Raw genomic sequence first — 21,687 nt, 5'->3', positions numbered from 1 at the left:
AACATTTGGCACATTAATCTCATTTCTAATAACACCTAGCAGAACTGCTATTGCTACTCTCTCAACAATAATGAAAAAACACAGCTCTGCTCAAACGCCCTCCGAGCACTGTTGGTAGTGTTTCCCAGAGTGGTGCTTTACGTATAAAATTTGCAACACAGAAATGAACAGAGTTGCATCGCATGCATTTGCTGAAGCATCACAAAATTAAGTATTTTTATGTGTCACAAAATGTCTTTAGCAACAATCTGACCCTAATAACAGTGTAATAATGCAGTAAAAAGATACAAACAGCATAGTTAACTATATGTTTACTAGAAATAACAGGGAATAATTAGAATAAAACACCATCATGTTTTCATTGTTTCCTCTGCAAATATTACAAAATGTCATTTACAGCATGAATTTACAAGTATTATACTGCAAATCATCTAGAACTGTAAAGTTTACAGAAGTAGAGAGAGTATAAAAACAATTGCTATGTTGTGATAAGGCAATTTTTTCTTTTAATCCCCTTATTCAATAACACAGGTAGATTTAGTACTGAAAAGTTGCTGTATGCCTTTTAACATTGTCTTGCAATAAATGCAATGCCAGCTTTTTCCTCAGTACTTTGAAAGGACCCAACACTATGCTGACTTACATAGAAAATAAGGGAGACACAGTATATACTCTGAGTAATTTCCGTGTCGCCTTGCAAATTGTACATTTAAAAAATTAGTAGAATATTGTGTTTCAAGAACTCCTGTCTGGGGCCAAAAAGAAAACTGTAATCACAGCAATTACCTTGTGAGCCTCTAATTTCTGCTGTAGTTCTAAAGTTCGGAGCAGCATACCCACCCACAAGCACCATGGCTTTCATCTTGAAGCAATTTCAGCTCCATTCTTGGGAAAATAATAATTATAGGTACAACAAGGTATTTAAAGACCAAAAATAGTCATGAAAACACCACTTCCACGTTATAACACAGAGAGAGTTCCTCCAGAGAGTAAGAACCTAAACCACAAAGGAGTTCCACAAGTCATGTCCTTTTAGGATCATGAGAACTTGTCTTATTCCAACTCACAAGAACAGGAATTTTTGCTGGCGACAAGACTGAAAACCACTGAGCTGTCAGATCCTAGCATGTCCTACTAAACTTGTATGACTGAGTCGTGACCCAATGGCTCAAAAACACACACTATGATGGCTCAAACGCTGACTGCTACCTACGCTTGCAGTGTTATGTGAAAGGCAGAGTAAGATGCACACAGAATGCAGCCAAGCTGATGTCCATACACCGAGAAGCCTGCACTGTCCAGTGTGTGGAAGGACACCGCCATGCAGAGCAACAGTTAAGTAGTAGCAACAAATCTATTATCTTTGAACTTAGCTCAGAAGAGTGACCTAATGGCGTTAACATCATTTGAAGACAAAACAGTGTCTTCATTCTTACTGTAACTTACTCATTTTCATTTCTGGTTTTCCACCTGTCCAAATATTATCATTGCCATCTTCCCTTTCTGAGGAGATTAGGGTTCTCAGGAGATGCTGTATGTTTTCTAAGCTCCCATGATATACGTATTGTGCGTGTGTGTGTGTATTAAATTTATCTTTATTTGAAAGGGTAGAGTTACAGAGAGAGGAGACAGATCTTCCATTTGCTGGTTCACTTTCCAAATGGCAGCAACATCTGGAGTTGGGCCATTCTGATGCCAGGAGCCAGGAGTCAGGACCCAGTGGCCCAAGGACTTGAGCCATCCTTTGCTGGTTTCCCAGGCTCCTTTGCAAGGAGCTGGACTGGAAATGGAGCGGCCAGAACCTAAACTGGTGTCCATATGAGATGCTGGCATGAGAGACAGAGGCTCGGCTAGCTATGTCATGGTAATGTATGTTACATTGAAATTCAACCCCGAAAGTAAAAGTTTAAAATTGTATTCACTTTATGGATGTCCCACAACCTTAAATTTATCACCTTGACCCTAATCGCCCTAATCAACTACATAAAAATCAAAAAGAAAAATAATTAATAATAAAAATAAATAAATGCATTACTGTGTTAAGAGCAAACAGAAACAGGCATTCCTTGGCATACCTTCCTGATCACAAGCCACCTCAGGGCATCTGTTTTACTGGCGGGAAAAAAGAAAAACCAAAAACAAAGCAAAGCAAACAAAAAATGTTAAAAACCTTTTCTTTAAAAAAGGTAACAAAAAAGTAACAAAAATCATAAACTCCACCCACAAATCCATGATTTGCAAGCCATTTTTGTTGCTTTTCTGCCTTTATTCCTGCATAGTCTCTGTGTTTTACATGTAGCCTGTGAATACAGGCTTTTGCACGGACTAGGCTGCAAGTCATCTTACAGCTTTTCCTGCACGGGCGTAGAGAGCCACAGCACATCAGCAGCTCCGCAGCTTCGTCATTCTGACCCATCGCTCGTTTCCTACCTAGGCACTCCTGCTGATGAAAATTAACCTTGTGGGGGAGTTTTTCACTTTCATTATTGTTATAAAATCTAACTTGCAACATGAGTGTAAAACAATCAGAAGTTTCTTATACTAGGACAATTTTAAGTCATATATGTATGTGCTTTAACATGATTATACAGTAGCAATAATCTCTAATGGTATTTTTTAATATATTAATAATTCCTGATCCACCTAAGTCCTGACACTGACAAATAAGTTTTGGACTTCTAAAATATGGTCACATACCACAAATGTCACAGAGATCTTGCAAATTGCATGAGTACCATAAAGAGTAATGGATAGTATAAAGTACAGACATCTTGGGCCCAGCATGGTAGGCCTAACAACTAAAGTCCTCTCTTGCACACACTGGGATCCCACATGGGTGCGGGTTTGTGTTGTGGCTACCCTACTTCCCATCTTGTGGCCTGGGAAAGCAGAGGAAGGCGGCCCAAAGCCTTGACACCCAGTACCCGTGTGGGAGATCCGGAAGAGGCTCCTGGCTTTGGATCGTCTCAGCTCCAACAGTTGCAGCCATTTGGGGAGTGAACCAGAGGACAGAAGATCTTTCCCTCTGTCTCTCCTCTCTGTATATCTGACTTTCCAACAAAAATAAATGCTAAAAAAAGAAAAGTACAGACATCTTAAAAGGATCCAAAGGTTAATGTGAAACAAGGCCTGTCTTACACACACACACTAACCAACCTTTTCCATGTACTTTCCAAAACTTGTTGCAATTCACAAGTCCTACTAGCACGAGTACGGTCATGGCTTCTGGCACACCCTGAGTCAGATTCCTTAAGCAAGACAGGGATATAATACCAGGATTTGTCCTGAAGAACAAAGAATACTACATTCCATTGTGTTTGGTTTCCTAGAAGAAAAACTCTGTTCACAAGATTTGGGGAGGTTTTCTACAAATCAAACTAATTTTAATTAAACTTCATTTCTTTAGAGAAGCAGCGCATCCATACTTCAGAGATGTTTTCCTCAAAAGATTTTGTGTTTTCTGAGATGTAGTGCATTTATTTCTTTTGTTCCCATCACCTACGGGGATACTTCACAAAGTTAGTGAAAAATAGAACTGAAAAGTTTATTTTGACACAAAAACTCTTTGAAATTCCTGGAAAGTAACTCAGACTTTTGATATATTGAGGATGCAACTACAAAGCTTGTGGGAAAACATCTGTACCTCCATTCTATGGATACATCTGCTAGATAACTTGTGAGGTGGCACAGCACTGCAGCACCGAGGGAGAGAGAGGACTCCTCGCCTCGGGGACTCCGAGGCGTCACGCCTCAATCACAGTGAGATGCAGTGTTTCTAAGCACGGGCATTGTAGTGTGATAGCTGAGCACAAATTTTCCGAGAAAAAAAATGTATTCTGTGAATAAAACACATCACAAATTACAGAAAATCTTGAAGAAAAAAAAATATAGCTTGGAGGTAGGAAGAATAAGGAAAATTCATTCTTCATAAATAAATTCAAAAGTTTTTATTCAATCATATTCTATGGAATTAAATTATAAGCTTTGTGTGTGTCTATTTGTAGTGGGGGAGTCCTTTCAAATTATTTCCCAAAAATATAGTGCTGGGAAGAAAACGGAAGAGTCATTAATGGTTCAAGACATGGCTTCTATTCCCAACACTACAGAAATGGAAAGGAAGGACTTGAGGGTACCCTAGGGCAGCCCCATTTCTCATACGTAAGTGAGTTGTTTTCTGGATGTCCACACTATGAAACCAGTAACACATTCAGCGGATACTTCCGAGAGGCTGAGCAGGCCCAGCATGGAAGCCATAATATACGTGCTCAAAGGAAAGATCTCCCTTTTTAAGAGCAACTGAGCTGCTGAAGTGGAGCTTCATGTAATGTTAAAAGTGATGGATCTCAGAGAGCCTTCATTCACCCCGTATCAAGACTGAAAACAGTCACCCACTACCCACAGACAGGGCCAACTACGACAAATGGTTTTAAACCAGTCACAGTCACCCAAAATAAACCACACGTGGTTTGGCATCAGTTTTAACAACGCACTGCTTTGGAAGACTTTGCATAAGGAACAGGGCTTCACGGCGAGAACACCTTCTCACGGGCTTTTGTCTAGTGCACATGATAAAGTGCAAAGTTTAAGGACATTCACATATTTAGAATTATTTCCTTTGGGTTATATTTTTCCGATTCTGGTCTACCTAGCCCAAATAATGCAATGATATTAAAAAACTATAATCAGCAAGTTTGCGAAAATGTCCCTGAACTAACTCTCATTTGAAGTCTTTAACGCAGTATGTTTGCCAACTATTTGTTCTCAAACACCTCTCCTTTCCACCCCGTCCTTTACATAAGTGCCTACCAACTCCCCAATCAGTTCCCCACAGAAGGCACCTCATGTAAACCTAGAGCAGAGAATGCAAGTGGGTGCCCATGGCCCAAACCAAACCTTCGTCAAGTATTTTCTAGGGACTGAAAATTATCTTTTATAATTTCTTGAGTTATCTTATGAACAATTAAAGACTTCGAAGAATTAAAATAAAAATTCTGGAATCCTAAGTTGAGCCTTTCCTGTAAAATATACTGGCTAATCTGAACTCTGAAGTCATCTTCTCCCTGTAATAAGAATCCAGGCAGCCTAGACAACAGACACTGTGTCAGTTCCTTCAGTTGCTACAGGCTCTCCAGGCATACGCTCTTTGGGCTGCAGCTCCGTGAAGGCAGAGGTTAAGGTAAGATCTGAGCTGCCTGAGGAGTCTACCTCCTCCACGAAAGGCTGTGATTCAGCACCGTTTTCCAAATGCCCACCCTTTTCACATCCTTCATCCCGGCATACTTGGTAATATGGCCGGCCACGCTCCACTGGCCTCTTTCAGACACAGTTATACAGATGTACTGGCTGTGAAGCTGTCACAGACTACCTCGACCCGTACTCGCCTCCTTTACCACCTCGCACAAGTCCCATGGACAAGTGCAGGAACTGGATTTTATCATCCACTGCTTTCCAGTGTGAGTGCTGTGGAAACAGGCACCAGGGCTCACCTGGTGTGGACCAAGTTCCGCCCCATGTCCAGCTGTGTCTCCTACTACCTGGGGCTTCAGGATCTCCGTCCTCCTGCTTTATATAGTGACCGAGAGCACCGGGAACACACCAACTGCTCGCGTCACAGTTGGTAAGCAGCGCTCAGGAATTCTCAGGCCGGGTTACCACAGGACTCTCACCATTTCATATTCTTTTTTTTATTTAAAAAATATATTTTTATAGGGAAGGAAGATTTATAGAAAGATCTTCCATCTACTGTTTCTTTTTCTTTTTAAAATATTTTTATTTTGAATTTTGAATTATGTGGTACATTTTTGTTTAGGCTGGGATTCCCCCGCAAACTCCCACAGTTTCATATGCTAAAAGCAATGTTTTGCACTCTTATAGCAGATACATAATATATGTGAATGCTGACAGACTTGATTTCTTCCTCCAAATTACCAAGAAATGTCCTTGCTTCAACTCCCATATTTCTCTTACTTTCTCTTAATTTTGAGGTAAGCGGTAAACAGACTCCCCTCAAGCCCCCTATCTCATCAACTCCAAAAATAAATTCAGGAAGGGTATGTGTCCTTTCATTTATGGCATTAAAAAATTTCAAAGTAAGGGGTAAGAAATTAATGCTCTGAAGAGATGAATCTCCCCCTATAGCCTGGTTCACAAATTCATGACCCGGGGTGATTTAAAACAGTAACAATCTGCCTGCAGTTCAGAGAAATGAAGTGATGACTCGCTCACTGCAATGGGCTGGGCCTTTGTCGCTTGTGCCTGGGGATTACTAAATCACAGAGAACCTTTCTTGAAATTTCATGCAAAGTCCTTATTTGTGCACAACAAACTTCAAACAGCCTCCTATTTTCTACTCTTTTTACATTTGTCCCCTTTCATTTCAGCTAGTAACTGAAGTAATTTCTCTTGAGCTACTACAGTAGAAAGAAAACCTCAAAGTGGATGCTAAAATGCTGGAAATTCCCTTTACATCCTTGTCAAGCCTCTTTTGTAAGACCACACTGAGACTGCTCTGGACAGAAGGCCTCTGCCGCTGCCTCAAGCTTGCCGTTCCATGCACAGCTCAGATCCAAAGAGCAGACAGGCCAAACAGAACAGACCCATCACCGGACTCGGAGTCAGCAAATGTGCATATTCGTTCGTTAAGACTGTACAAAAATACCAAGCCATAGTAGCATCAGTTAGAAAATCTCTTCTTTACTATTTAGTTTTACCCACCACCATGACCTTATCACAACTGATTTTCCTAATTAGCTATATGGAACACTGTCACACACACTTGCATATTTTTTATGATTATTACTTTCACTTTTCATGATACAGTTATATAGGCTCAGGGACTTCCGCTTCCACCCTACCAATTTAAACCCACTGCACATTTCCCCCCATATTATTACAATAGCATAGTTCTTCAGCAACAGTCTAGAGGAACTGTTTCCATATGTTTTTTTAAGTTTACAGTAATGGACAGGAAGAGGGGGATAGTTGCATTTCTGTGACATCTTCCCTGAGAAAGAATTACGAAAGTTCAGATAGGTCTTAGTCCAATGAACCGCACCTTTAAAAGGCAAGATAAGCAACACTGGCTGCTTGGTGAAATTGCTAAGATGCCTCTTCTGATGGGAGCTTCTCATAGCAAGTTCCAGCTCTCCTCCGGATGTGTGCTTCCTACAAATGTCACCCTTGGGAACCAGGTGGACTGAGTTCTAGCACCTGCTACAGCTTGTGAGAGTCAGCTGCTGTGCGCATTTGGAGAGTGAACCAGCGGATGGGGATCTCTGCCAGTTTCCGTCATTTAAAGAAAAATTTGGAAGAAAAAAATCTAAGGCAAGACAATTTTATGTTTCTGGGTATTTTCTGCAAGAAAAAAGTTTGAAGGCTATTCATGACCTCTTAGCCATCAGCTATACTCAGGATTATTTTAAAATAAAAAAAAACTTCTCAAGTGATTATTTTTAGGAAATTTTGAGATAATTTATAGTTGGAATATATTAAATTTTGGCAAGAAAAAAATTGGATACCCCTTCTCTCAGGAAGATTCCTGGGGTCCGGGGCAAGTCTGGCTCAATCAGACCTCTGAGGGATCCACGAGGCCTGCTGAATCACTGACCCTCTCTGACCAGTGTGCTATGATACAAACAGTGTTACGCCATGGTTGCACACAGTACAGGACGAACACAGCACCTCTTCCCAAGCACTTAACATAAGTTGTAACAGATATACTGTAGTAACAAGTAAGTCTGCTTTTTTCCTCCCTCAAGATCATAGTATTTGATGAAATTGCAAAGCCTCTTTGCTACATTCCTCTTCTGGAGGAATCTCATATAGAACACAGTCTACAACGATCCCGCTACATGTACCTGTCAAAATGAGAGTGAGAAAGCAAGAAGGTGTGGGCATCTTTATCCACACAGAGTCCACTGTGCAGAGGCCATGCCAGGGAAACTGTATGATGATGAAAGCATCTGCTGTCCTGCCCCAGCTAAGGTATCCCCTCTTACACCAGATGGGTCTTACCTCCCTGAAGGTGATTCTTGTGTTTAATCTCAGTCTGGATGGCTATAGATATATACATATGGACATGTGTGTCCATACGACATTCTTCAACCTGCTACTCTACTGAACAAATGGTGGGCTGCAGGGAAAACGTGCTGCTTCACTGTGTCAGTCTCCAGCACAGACTCTCTAGGAAACACTCCACAGGTTTTCTGCTTACATGCTATTTTCATCTAACATGGTGACTCAGCTACCTCATCAAATCCAAATTTTACTTCCAGGGCACAAGCTTGAGGTCTACAAAGAGAGGTAAAAGGTACTGCAAAGTCTGGAGAGATCTTGGGCAGCTCTGATTATGAGGAAAGATGGGCAGGAAGAAATCATATGTAAACTAAGTAACATCACTCCAGTCTGTCTAAATTAGAGTCTGATAACCAGGTGGGTGTAACCAGAGGCAATCATAAGCAACCTAAAGAATCTCTGACAATGAAATCGTAACAATTCACTCTCTTTCTCTTACATACACACACACACAGTTTGAGTGTCAATGTGGGAGATTCTTCAGGGTCCCTATCTTAGCTCTTTTTTTTATTTCTAAGACTACTGAGAATTTACCCCACCCAGCAACTCGTAGAATGAATGAAAACTAGCGTGGTTAACAAGTTTGAGAGGAAATAGATGAATTTTGTAATTACTACAAAATGTAATTGAAGATAACTGGTATGCATGCATGATATAAATTATGCATACTTTTATCACTGGCTGACAACCAGCATGCGAGGGGAAAAAATGTAGACTATTTTCATGTTCCTACTGCTGCTGAAGAAAAAAAAAAGGCACATGAGTGCATGTGGGGCTTTAGATGAGTTAGAAGGTTTATTCACTGTCTTTTGAGTAAACCCTTGTGATGGGAGACAATTGTTTATTAATTACAAAGAAAGGGGCTTTTGAATGTCAGTGGAATTCTTAGTTCCTCAAATATCTTAACTAATATTTATACTGTAAGAACCCCCTCACTTTCCAAAAGCCATGTTGGAATAAAGACTATCATAAAATTTTGAAAATATTTACAGAAGAGGCCATATTGAGAATTCCCCAAAGGATTTCTAGGAAAACAGATCTCAAATAAAAGTTTATCTTCAGATGCATTATTAAATGCTTTAAATTTTTTACTTCTACAGAATAAACATAGAGACCTCTTCCATGACCCTAAAGACAGAATTTTCTTGAATGACGAGCTAGCAAAAAATGCAAACCAAATGCAAACCAATGGAAGCCTTGACTCATTGCACTAGAATTGCTACATTCCAACCAAAGTTTTGTTTTGCCTCAGTAATTGAGGACAAACAGCTCCTCAAATCAAAAGTAACTCTTAGCCCCTTGCACTGAGAATATTTTTGCTTTTGTTTAACATGGAAACAGAGAAAAAGATCTCCCCAAACACTTATATAACCACTTAACCACTATGATGAAGAGCTTCTATTTACTTGGTTCAGAGTGTTATTATGTATTAATCATAAAATCCACCTTCAAAGCGCTGTAACTAAAGAATGAGGGAAGACATCCCCAAGTTTTATGGCAAAGGGTTAAACTTCTCAGCTACCAATAACTTATTTGACCAATAGCTTGACCCAACTACAGCTGAGCAACCCAGGATAAAGCTGGAGAAAAGAAAGATGAGCTGGGTCAATCAGATCCCATCCTTTTAGAAATTTGAACTAAAAACAGAAAAGATCCCATCATGGTCATGGAAAATCCTACTGATACACAAATTATGATGGCTCAGCAGTAAATGAGATCCAAAGCACAGGCAATGGCATGAGGCAACAACAGTGTGAATGAACAGAATGAAACAGAGGACAGACATCACCAGGAGGTGGCTGGAATCCATCTCTCTGCCACCTCCTGGACGAAGTTCATGGGGGACTTAGCCTTCAGGCACATCAAATCAGGAATGCTAAGCAAATGGCAAGATTCAACCTCTGAGTGCCTTGAGTCATGAGGAAGGAAAGCAAAGACAAAAGCACTGGTGCCTTGTCTTGCTACTCACTGCCTGCTATGATTCATCCAGAGGATGATGCTGCCAGGGCCTATATATGATGCCAAGTCATCAGTCAGTCCAGACGAACAGGACTCTGGGCTGGCCCAGCTCTCCTACTCCTCAGACAGCAAAGGCACCACTGCATCTGGCAGCTGACTCGGGCAGTACGAGCTGTCGTTCCCTGACCTCACTTTGTCACCTACCCAGTTTCTCCCCTTAAAAATGAGCAAACAATGCTTAAAAAAACTTAAGTATATTCATAATTTATTATTAATATATTCACAAACACACACAATATTTCTTTGTTTTGAAGCACATCAGGCATTTATTAGGCACTGAGTAAGTGCTAAGCAATGTGTCTGTCCACCCTCTGCCACTGTGAATGCAAACATGAGAAAGCATAAAGCCTTCAGAGACAAAGGAGGGACGGCGCTTATGCACCACATACACCACCGCCCACCAGCACTTCATGAGACAACAGTCTCCTCTGGAAAATAACTGTCCTCCCAGCACCACAGGAAAGGAAATGAGCACAAGCATGGGCAAAGGAGGAAAGCAGAAGCCGTGTGGATCTACAATCTCTGATGCACACTGGGCATGGTTTATTTTTTAAGAAAAACAAAACAACAAGACAAGAGGAGATTCTCCAAAGATTATTGTGAACCAAGCCAAGTATCTAGCCCTTGTCTCACGGCAACTGAAAAACCACCAGTCGCTTCAGAGCAGAACACAGGCCAAGTCTTTTCTTCATGGTTCTGAGCAGCTGAAGAGTGCTCATAAATGATTCCAGAAGCAAGTGGTCAAATAAGCAACCAGGATTTGGGAGGCAGCGCTTTCTTACTTAAAGAAATAAAGAACTTCCAACATTACTGCACAGGATGCTAACACACTCAACTAGCAAGAAAGGAGTACGGAGCCAAGACCAGGGAGGTAGCATGGGAGTTGATGGTGCCACAGGCCCGAGCGGTCCTGCCACTTGTTGGTGGCCTAAGGGAATGTGGGTCCCAGCACACTTGCACTGGGGTATTAGAACTTAGATCCCTCTCAAAACTAAAATTCTTAATGGACTACATCTCAATAGAAGCATGAACTCGGAAAAAGAAAATGCCACTCATCAAGGTACAGAAAGATACAAGAAAGCTAGCCGTTCTCGGAGGAGCCTGGTGATGAGGACTCCTTGAGAACACATGATCACTGGAAGTGACTCCATCTGCATATTTTAAAGGCTCTTAAGTCAAAGAGTGAACCAAATATTCAAGGGGTAAGCAACACCACATCAGAGACAGCTTTAAATAATAGGGTGTAGATAACACTTATTTTTTCAGCATCAGTTTTTTTTTTTCCTAAAATGCTTCAAAATTAAATAAGGCAAAAATATTTAGGAATTAGAATCACCCAAAGAGAATCAAACACAAAACTATTCTGGAGGACTGTGACTGGAATCAGACCAAACAAATGTCCCACAGGGATTAAAGACAGCTCTACTGGTAATGACAGCACCTTCCAAAAATACAAAACCACTGGAAAAAAAAGTTTTGAGAATCATCAACAATATAGATAAAAGAATTTCCACAATAATTTCAGCTAATTTAATTACAGAAATTATACAATTTAGAAACTGATCTAAAATGAATATAATATAAACAAATGTGATACAATATTAAAGAGTTCACCTCAACTGATTAGAGAATTGGCAGACTGGAAGCTGTATGTGTTAAAATTACCCAAATTATAGCAGAGAAAAGGCAAAAGTAGGATAACTGGAGATAAGATACAGAAGAGGATGGGAAATTCAACCCATGGCTACTGGGAAACACTGGTCACCATGAGGACACAATGGAATCACTCCAGTTCAGGAAGCTTAAGGGGAGTCAGGGCAGAGTGGAATCTGCTGTTAAACTGAAATCCACAGCTGAGCTTCACACCAGGTCCAAGGACTACTCAAGATCAACGAGGGAGGAGTATGAAGAGCAACCACTCCACTTTGTGCACCTCAAGCAAGGGGGGCTTCAGAGGCATGCCAGGATGTCACATGAACACTATACTAAGTACCCTGGATGAAGGATCGCAGGAGCTCCTTCCAAACTCTAAGAGCTGGCAGCCATCCGGCTCTGGTGGCGATTTCACAGATGAGGAATGCTAAACCCGTCTGCCAGGAAGTGAAGGAACTGGAAGTTAAGAGGAGGGAATTCAATGAGTTTACTTGGGGTTTTAACCATTTTGCCATTACAGCAGAATCCCCACTGACTCAATTAAAATCTAATCTACAACTAATAAGTGACACATTGAAGGAATACTCTTGTGACATCATTAGAAAAGCAGTGAAGTAGGTTAGTGCTGTGGCATAGTGGCTAACCCCTGTGGTATCAGTATTCCATGCAAGTACCAATTTGGGTCTTAGCTGCCACCTCTGATCCAGCTCCCTGTTAATACGCTGGGAAAGCAGCAGAATATGGCTGAAATACGGTTCCCCATGTATTAGACTGTTAGATCTCTCCATGTGGGAGATCTGCAGATTATTCTTGGTCCTTGGCTTTGGCCTGGCCTAGCCCCAGGCACTGTAGCAATTTGGGGAGTGCATCAGCAGGTGAAGATTTCTCTGTTTCTCTAACTCAGCTTTTCAACTAAATAAAACAAATCTTTAAAAAAAAAATAGAATGAGACAAGGAAGGGCAGAACACTGTTGCCCATTGAGTAGACTAGATGCCCTTGCTAGGAGCAGTGAGCTCAGTTGCTATGACTGACACAACTTTTCCAGGGGAGGTTAACTGAAGCTCGTTCTCGAGTGACCAGGGCAGCCACCAGCAGAGCACTGGCCAGGGCAGCTGAAGAGCAGTCTTCTCTAACACTACAATTCTTAGGAGCGAGATTTTTGCCACAAACATGTGGACAGAGCAACAGGGCAGTCCAAGTCACAGAGACAGAATGCCGTTTCTCTGAGCAGCACCTCACCCTTGGAAATGCATCCTACAGAAGCTGCTCAACAGGCGGGAGAGGCTCGTTACTCAAAGTGGATTATACGGCTAATGGTAGTACTGCAGCCACTCTGGAGACCCAATAGCATAAAAATGATTCCATAAATTATGCAACATCTCTGCAATATTATTATGTGGCCATTAAAATTATGTAGCCATGAAAATAATAAGAATGCAAAAACTATAGAGCAATGCCTACATGGAAAAAGCAAATTCAACATGGTGTGTATTTAAGAACGGGTAATTGTTTGAAACAATGTATGTAAAAGACTGAAAAGCAAAAACGAAGTGATTGTGTTATATCTGTGTCAGAGTAGGAGTGATCTTTTATCTCCAAGTATTTAAAAAATTCATGTGTGTATGGTACGCTATATTTTGAAAAAATAAAAAAGGCATTCAGGTCTCTTGATAAATCTCCAGTCCCAGAATCATTTGCAGTCTCCACAAAATTATACTACTGTTTGTTAAACTAAATTCTTTCCCCACAGCACTCCCTCAACAATCTTGCCAATCTTAGCTTACATTCTGCAGAAGAGCAATATCAAGTTACTTAACATGATTCAAGAAATCTGAGGGAGGAGGAGAGAGGTGGAGAAGGAACAGTCAACGGCACTTAAGCCACTAACAAAAACAGTACTGTGGCTGCTACATAAATCCATTATTGGCCTCCATAAGGCATTATCAGTCCAATAATGCATTTCTGTTCCAGACTTTTTAAAAAAGTGTGCTGGAAACTACAACAGGCCTTGAATTTCAAACACACAGAACTAAAGGAATGCCACAGAGGGAGAATTAAGGCCCATTGAAACTGGCCTTTTGTGTGGGACACATTCTTCAGACTTAGGAAAAAAGAGTCTGGTCTAGCTGAGCGTGAATTTGAAAGTAAAATCCAAGGTTTTCAGAATTACTCACACAGCCCAAGATGGAATGCCAGTGCAGATTTCTGTGATAGAGTTTCCCAATAAAATAACCACTGCATGACCCGAGAGTACCTCTTAACTCCAAGGAAACAGACAAAAAAAAAAAAGTTAACAGGATATCCTGGAAATACAGGTTATAACAGTTCCAATGGCAGTTTACACATTCTTAGAGGGCCCACAGTAGGCCAGAAACAGGAATATTAAAACTACATGTCAACTGGCTGAACTGCCACTAGAGTAACACAGGGTTACTCCCAAAGTCCTTTTGAGGTCTCCCCTTTGTATCTCAGCCTAGTACACTGGGGGTTGGATAGCAGTGTGACTATTTCTTCAAGGCCTGCACATCCTAACTAGAGAGAGGTGGTAGCCTCAGGGTCCCCTTATCAGCTATACTGGGAAAGTGGAAAGGCACACACAGATACACCTGGTTTAAGACAGGCCTCCAAACTGTTAGAAGTCCTTTTCACTGTTGTCTTACCTAGAGTAGTAAGTGGCCTTTCTGCAGTTCCAAGCATTACATTTCAAGAATTACAGTATTTTGAGGCATTACTGTGAAGCATAAAAGGTTATCAAAGACTTAACAGAAACTGCCTATGTTAAATCACTCTCCCTATCAAAACCACACAGTGATTCACTGTCCCTTGCAGTTTGACTAGAATTATTTCTGCAGTCCTTGAAGTTTTAATGGTTCTTGATTTTAATATTCTTTCAGTCAAATTTTGTGAAACTTAACAAGCAATCAACAGTTTATATAAAAACATAAAAAATCACTTCCTTTATTTAAAAGATCAATTGGATAATTGGTGACAAGACTCATGTTTTACATATTCAGAGCTTTTATGATTTTTTATTTGCAAATCTACATCTACGTATATAAATATTTATGATTTTTTATTAATAATATAGTCCTTTCACATAAAATGTCATACATAAGGACACAAAAAATAAACCAACAAGGTCAGATCTTGGTCCTAAATTTAAGAAACACAACACCGAATAAACCTTTCCAAAACACAGTATGGGAAATAGAAGTTTATGGGGTGAAAGATAAATCCTCAGACCAGAGATAAAACACTTTTCTCCACAGTTCCCCTTTATCTTTAAAAGCCACTTCTTGAGCCTGCTCAAATTAATTTTCCCTAGTAATTAATACTAAGTTCCCCCTTTCAAAATACAAGTCTTTCCTATGACCAATACCCAAGGACTCCTTTAATCCATAGTATAAGATACACGTGGTCAAATAAGTCACACTTCTGCCCCAAGTATCCACACACATTTTGAGAAGATTAAGGATCACACAGTCCTTAAGCAAGAATTGCTTTGTCCTGCCCACCAGATAGGCCCTGCTGACCAGAACCTGCTACATGGCTGCTCATACTGGTATGTCTCTTCCTCCTCATCCCCCACCTATGCGGCTGCTCCTAAGATCACATGGACTTAGAATGACAGCGACAAGCACCTTAGGCTTATCTGAAAAGGTGATCCCTTAGCACCTGTTGCTGTCCAATTATCCACACATCAGCTTCTACATAACATCAGCTTAAGTTCTGTCATGGAGCGGGCATTTAGCCTCGAAGTCAACACACATTTCATGCCTTCTGGCCCTGACTCCAGCTCCTTGCTAATGCAGACCCAAGGAAACAGCAGGGATGTCTCAGTTGACCGAATTCTTGCCACCCTTGTAGGGGACCAGAACTGCACTCCCAGCTTCAGCCCAACCACATCTCAGTCACTGTGGGCATCTGGGGAGAGAACCAGTAGATAATTTCTAAAAACTGTTTTATGTCTCATCTAATTTCAGTAAATAACATTAATTTAAGCAGAGGAAGGGATACAAAATCAATCCTTTTCCCATTTGTACAGGCTGATGTTTGGGTTATTAATTTAACTTCACAATTAGCTTCCAACATTAACAATCCACATATACACACTTCTTTTTTTCTCTTTTTGCTTTTCTTAGGATTATGATGTCACAACTTTAAAAAAAATTTTTTTGTTTGGCTAATTAAATTGGCTTTGATAACTAAGATTTCATTTAATCAGAAAATGACCCTCAGTGAATCCACATATTTTCACATAGGCAGCTCGACTCTGGAATTACTAAATTTAATTTACCATCTCCAGTGTCTTCTTTAAAAATAATATGATGTCCCACTTTAAGGGCTTTTTTTTTTCATTTTATTAATTATACAATGCAGAAAATCTTTTCAGAATAAAAACTGCATGTATTTACTGAAAGAAGGGAATGCAAAAATTAATTCACTTAATGATTTCAGTAAGTTGATACTGAGAGAGCCTAAATTTATTTTTATTTATTTCCTCTTTGATTTTGTTTGCATGAGTTCTTTGGTAGATAAATAGATGCTTGAATGGTTGGGGACAGTTTCTTCGCCCACTTAGACGTACACAATGACTAGATTTACCTCAGCAAACAAAAGCCCCCCAGGTGGATTCAGGCTGCAACAGGGCCAGAACCTGAGTCGCTTCCAGACAGTGGTTCCCATTCCAACAATGCTCCTCCAGCTCAGACCCTCCTCCCTCCTTCCCCTCCAGCTTCTCAACAGCCTTCCCTGGAAGTAAGAAAGCTAGATCTCTGCTTTGCTGCAAAGAAAGACTGAAATTAAGTAACTAGGTAAAAATCATCTGTGATTTCAGATGTTCCTCTTCCACTTGTGTATCTAGGCTTGTTCAATTTTCCTTCAGTCCCCAGCATTCCAAAAATCCAAATACACACATGCATTTCTGTGGAATGCAATGCCTCTGTTCATTTACATTTTTTTAAACTGTGGCAAATTACTATACCCAGTAAGAATTTTTGTTTTTTTTTAAGCACAATAAAATATGTAAGGGGCAGAAAGAAAAAATACCATAGAGAAGACATTTTAGAAGTGTTGCAAAACTTAGAAGGAAAATTGTCCCTTTCTCTCTTTTCTTTAGAACATTACAAATAACTCAAAAGTATTTTTTCCAGTATTACAGTTTTGTTGGATGTCTGCATGTAGGTCAGAAAAACAGGAAAAGTGTTTCTGTCATGCTGAGTTCAGTACGATGCCCAGCAAAAGTCACGTTCGTATTTTCAGTGTTGGTTCAAAGAGTAACTTTGCGAATTAAGCTAAGAAAAACTAAAAAAGACAAAATCCTACCATTCATTTACCAACGAATAAATAGAGAAACAAGACTGGTTTAAAAGTTATAACCAATGCTCATCACTTCAAAATTAAAAATAAGCCCACCCTCTAAATGGTTCCTTTGTATAGGAGAAAAGCAATCCAAAGATACCTCAAATCCCAGAGTCCCTCTCCCCTGCCCCCGAACAAGTCTTGCCTCCCGGTAAGCGGTAGGAGGGTCAGCAAGGAACTGCTGGGAAGAAAAACAAATAAGGTCCCAAACATTGGTTTGGCATCAGAATTACTTTGGCAACTTGTTACCAACACAGAAGTTCAGTTTCCTATGCCAGGCGGTTGTTTCCAGGAAGAAGTAGGGATCTCACTCCGCTTTGCCTCCAACACCAGGGTATCCTGATGGAGGTGGTGCACAGACCTTCCTTAAAGATGACCTGGCCTGTAACGCCCTGCCTCAAAGTGGCACACACACAGAGCAGGGTAAACCTGCAGCAGGAAACTGAAGAAATCTCCACCAGTATGTGGCAGGACCTAGGTGGTGCTTAGCAGGTCTCCTGGGATGATTGCTGTGTAGCTAGGGTTGAGGACCCCACTCTTATCCTGTCTGTTCTCATAACAAAGTTCACCTGCTCCTCTCAACACTGACTCAAAATCAGAGCCGTCCATATACCCTCTGTAGGATGAAGGGGTGAAGGAGCCACACTGAGATAGGGTCTTGGAGTAAAGAGACCAGGTTCAATATTGGTTCAGCCACTAACTAGCCCTGAGATTCTGGGAGAATTTTTTGTTCTCCAGTTTCTGATACATAAAAAGGGGGAAAAATTGCAGAATTCCTTTAGGGGATAAAATTTTAGAAATCAAAATATCTTAAGTAAACACATGACTTGTTTCATTATTTTTGTATATATGCGCATCTCCCTGCTTGTACTGTTCCCCTTCGGGAAGACAGCATGGCAGCATGCCTTCAGACTATGGTAAGACAATAGATTATGGATAACCATGAGAATGGAAGGAATGACAAGCATGCCACCAAGGAGATCAGCTGGGCCTTGCTGGTATCTGTTCACTTACACTGTATGCTGGAGGGTCGTTTTGAAGAAATGGCAGTATTGGGAGGCTGGTAGCAAGATCACAGTTAGTTGATAAAAACCTTGGCTGCAGAATCCGATGCCATGGTTTCTGGTCTAAATTGGACCATCTACCTTCAGTACTAAATGGCAAACAGAGCTGGTGCTGAACCTCCTGTGAATCTCACAGAAGGTACTGACCTTTTAGTATGCCAACTTCTGTCTCTCTTCTAAGGTGTTCCACTCAAGCTTGACTGCTCAGCAGGAGTCCATTTTCTCCGGAGAGTGTACTTGTTTCTCTGCACAACACAGAGCAGATGCACACTGAGTGACCCCCTCGGCCTTTGTAAAGTCCTCCTCCATGCCGTCAGTGCAGTGTCCGCCTCGTCCTTAGCCTATCCGCTAGGATTCTTCTTACACTTACAGTTAAAAATGAAGGCGGAACATCTCTATTCCTCACAGCTCACTAACGTAACTTGGACTATACACAGTTTACTGGCACCTAATGAGCACAGATTCTAGTTGTGTTATATTTTGTAGCTACATAACCTTAACCTAGTTTTATTTTTTTCTTACTAGCATAGTGGGAAGTGAAAATACCTTGCAGCACACATCTCTATCCATGAATACAGGGAGGACTCCCCAACAGTTAAATACACCTTGCCTGACCCTGGTTTGTGTCCTGGTGGCCCTGCTTTCCATCCAGCTCCCTGCTTGTGGCCTGGGAAAGCAGAGGAGGACGGACCAAAGCCTTGGGACCCTGTACCCTGTGGGAGACCTGGAAACAGCTCCTGGCTCCTCCTGGCTTTTGCTCAGTTCCGGCCATTGTGGTCACTTAGGGAGACAAGTGGATGGAAGATGTTCCTGTCTTTCCTCCTCTCTGTAAAGCTTTCTAATAAAAAAAATTTCTTTCTCAATATATATATACCTATATTTATATATACGGACAGTATATTACTAGATTTTATACCTTCCCCCATGCTACAATGCCATGATAAACTTGAATAGCAGAGCTTTAAAATGTAATTATAACTAAAGCATGATACTAGAATTATAAGGGAGGAAACGGTAGAAGGGAAAAATGGGGAGAGGAAAGGGAAGGGGAGGCGCTGGCAATCCCTACATCTGCTAAACTTTATCATGCAAAATAATGACAACAAAAAGGGGGAGAGAAAAAAGGAAGACTTTTAATTCATTTGGGATACAGGTAGGGTCAGTGACAAACATCTCAAGTTTAGGTGACAGTGAAACGAGGGGTTACACAAAGGTCTTGGGGGCCAGCATCCTGGTATAGTGCATTAGGCCCCACCTGTGATGCTGGCACTGCACACTGGCTCGAGGGCTGAGTCCTGGCTAGTCTACATCTAACTCAGTTCCCTGCTGACGCTCCTCAGAGAGCACCAAACAATGGCCCAAATGCTAGGGATCCTGTCACCTACGGGGGGACCCAACGGGTGTTCCTTAAAAAGATTTCTGGCATGGAAAACAGAATTAACAAGAGGCAATTGGGCCCGGCACGGTGGCGCAAGTGGTTAAAGGTCCTCGCCTTGCACGCCCGGGATCCCATATGGGCGCCGGTTCTAATCCCGGCAGCCCCGCTTCCCTTCCAGCTCCCTGCCTGTGGCCTGGGAAAGCAGTCGAGGACGGGCCAAAGCCGCCTGCGCCCGCGTGGGAGACCCGGAAGAGGCTCCTCAGCATAGTATGGCCCGTTGCGCTCACTTGGGGAATGGATCATCGGACGGTGGATCTTCCTCTCTGTCTCTCCTCTCTGTATATCCGCCTTTCCAATAAAAAAAATAATAAAAATAAATCTTTAAAAAAAAAACAAGAGGCAATTCCTTCTCTTTTACATGGATTGAAATTCATAGCAGAGAGATCCATGCATTAAGAAATCGATCCCCAGCCCCAGCAGAAGTAAATAACAAATGAGTGAACAAATGCAGCATGCAACAGAGCTTTCTGTAAGTCGGCAAGAGCTGAACAAGTCCACTCATTCATTTATCAAAGATTCCTGGAAGGCAGCAGTAATGGCTGTGGGTTCATCACTTAGTGTACATTCAGATGGCGACTCAGGGCAACAGACCCCTCTCAATTACCATTCCCTAGAGACAGACACACCACCTGCCTATAAAAGCTATCCTCATGGCCAGCCCATCAACCAGAAGACACTTTCAAAACAGAACACGCAGAGAGCTAAGGGCTCATCTGGCAAAGTGAAATTGCTATTAGAGGAACCATATCAGAGACCAGACAATTTTGTCTGCTTCTTTTTCTTAACTCTCAATGGGAAAAGGGATGAAGAAAACTGCTAATATTCCTCAATCAAACTAGAACCTAACTGGAAAAAGTAATACTAGCCACACTTTTGCAGCAGTAAGAGTATGGATAATGGCTACACTTCCTCAGAGGTCCCTTGAGCAGGACATTCAATGACTGGGAGTGACTACGTCAAGAATCAATTTCCAAAGAAGCAAGCTGCTGTAGGGGGATATAGTGGCAAACATTCAGCCCAGTGAAGAAAACCATCACAAAAAAGCCTCCGTGCAGGCTTGACTTGGCTTTCGATATCTAGGATCAGTACTAGAAAAGTGTGGCATCCCTGAGCAAAGCAACCTCTTAGAACTGGGTCTCAAAGTTATTTATTAATGTTGGGTAGAATCAAGGTGATAGACTGATTCAGCAGTAACAACCTCTTTCATTGCCCAAGTTTGCAAAGTGATTCCATTACTAAGACAAAGGCTATTATCAATTCCATTTTGTAAAGCTTTAATAGCTTATCCAAAGTCACATGGTTAGCAAACATTAACAAGGACTGGAACTTCAGACACCTATATATCAATGTTCAGGTGTTGTGTTTTCCCCATTCCCACAGAATACAAAGAATGAGCATGCTAGGAGAGCTGACAGTCTATGTAACTGACACGTACCCAAGAATGAGCTGGCATGCATGTTCCATGTGGGTTCATTCCAGGTTTTCTGATGAAGGAACTTCAGGCACGGCTGAGAATATACACAGAGAACACTTGACCCATATTCTGAGCAGATTTCTGAGATTTGCAGGCTCAATCTTACTGAGAAAAATGTGTCACTTGACTGAGTCAAATGGTACACACACACTCACAAAAAAGCTCTGGCAACATGAGTGATCTGTAACTGGTGCCAACAGACATCAAGGAATGGAAAAGCACAGCAAGAGGGAAGATGGGTGGACTGCTGCAGCTGGGAGTGGCCAAGGCAGACCACAGTAACTAAGGGACCACATGGCAAAAGATGCATGATGGTTTCTGTCTGCCAAAGAAGGCCAAAGTAGAAATGAACCCTCCCCATTCTGTCTTTTCATCTATGTGGGGCCAGTTGGCTAATGGCAGGTTTGTAATCCTCCCCCCTACCCTCATGTCACCTAAGTGTGTGCTTTAAGCACACATATAAACTTATTTTTGTTTAAAGAGGGAGAAAGTGGAAATCGGAGAGGGGGATAAATCCTCTTGCTGCTGGTCATTTCCTACATGCACTCAACAGCCAGGCTGTGCCAAGCTGAGACTGCCAGTCTCAAACTCATTCTAGGTCTCC

The 21,687-nt window shown here is 41.4% G+C and overlaps 1 protein-coding gene and 1 long non-coding RNA gene across 19 annotated transcripts in view; both read right to left on the bottom strand.

Moving 5' to 3' along the window:
• The window catches only part of ASAP1 (ArfGAP with SH3 domain, ankyrin repeat and PH domain 1), a 248,221-nt gene that overhangs the window by 144,698 nt on the left and 81,836 nt on the right, over window positions 1-21,687 (bottom strand). Inside the window, exon 2 of one of the 18 annotated variants that reach the window (XM_040979293.1) lies at window positions 18,319-18,416. The exons of the other annotated variants lie outside the window; for them this stretch is intronic. Within the exon in view, the coding sequence (XP_040835227.1) occupies window positions 18,348-18,416 (69 nt within the window). The 3' untranslated portion in view covers window positions 18,319-18,347. The remainder of the gene's footprint in view (window positions 1-18,318; window positions 18,417-21,687) is intronic. 18 annotated transcript variants of the gene reach the window in all.
• LOC121155859 lies at window positions 9,354-18,297 on the bottom strand. The gene is made up of 2 exons (XR_005883758.1): window positions 17,208-18,297; window positions 9,354-12,201 (listed from the first exon to the last, which is right to left on the bottom strand). It is a non-coding gene; the product is annotated as an uncharacterized LOC121155859 (long non-coding RNA).

The sequence above is a fragment of the Ochotona curzoniae genome, unplaced genomic scaffold, assembly GCF_017591425.1.
Source record: "Ochotona curzoniae isolate NIBS_2020 unplaced genomic scaffold, NIBS_Ocur_1.0 contig_3190, whole genome shotgun sequence".
NCBI classification, from domain to species: domain Eukaryota; kingdom Metazoa; phylum Chordata; class Mammalia; order Lagomorpha; family Ochotonidae; genus Ochotona; species Ochotona curzoniae.
Note: the sequence above shows the minus strand (reverse complement) of the source record. Positions and strands in the feature narration are given on the sequence as shown.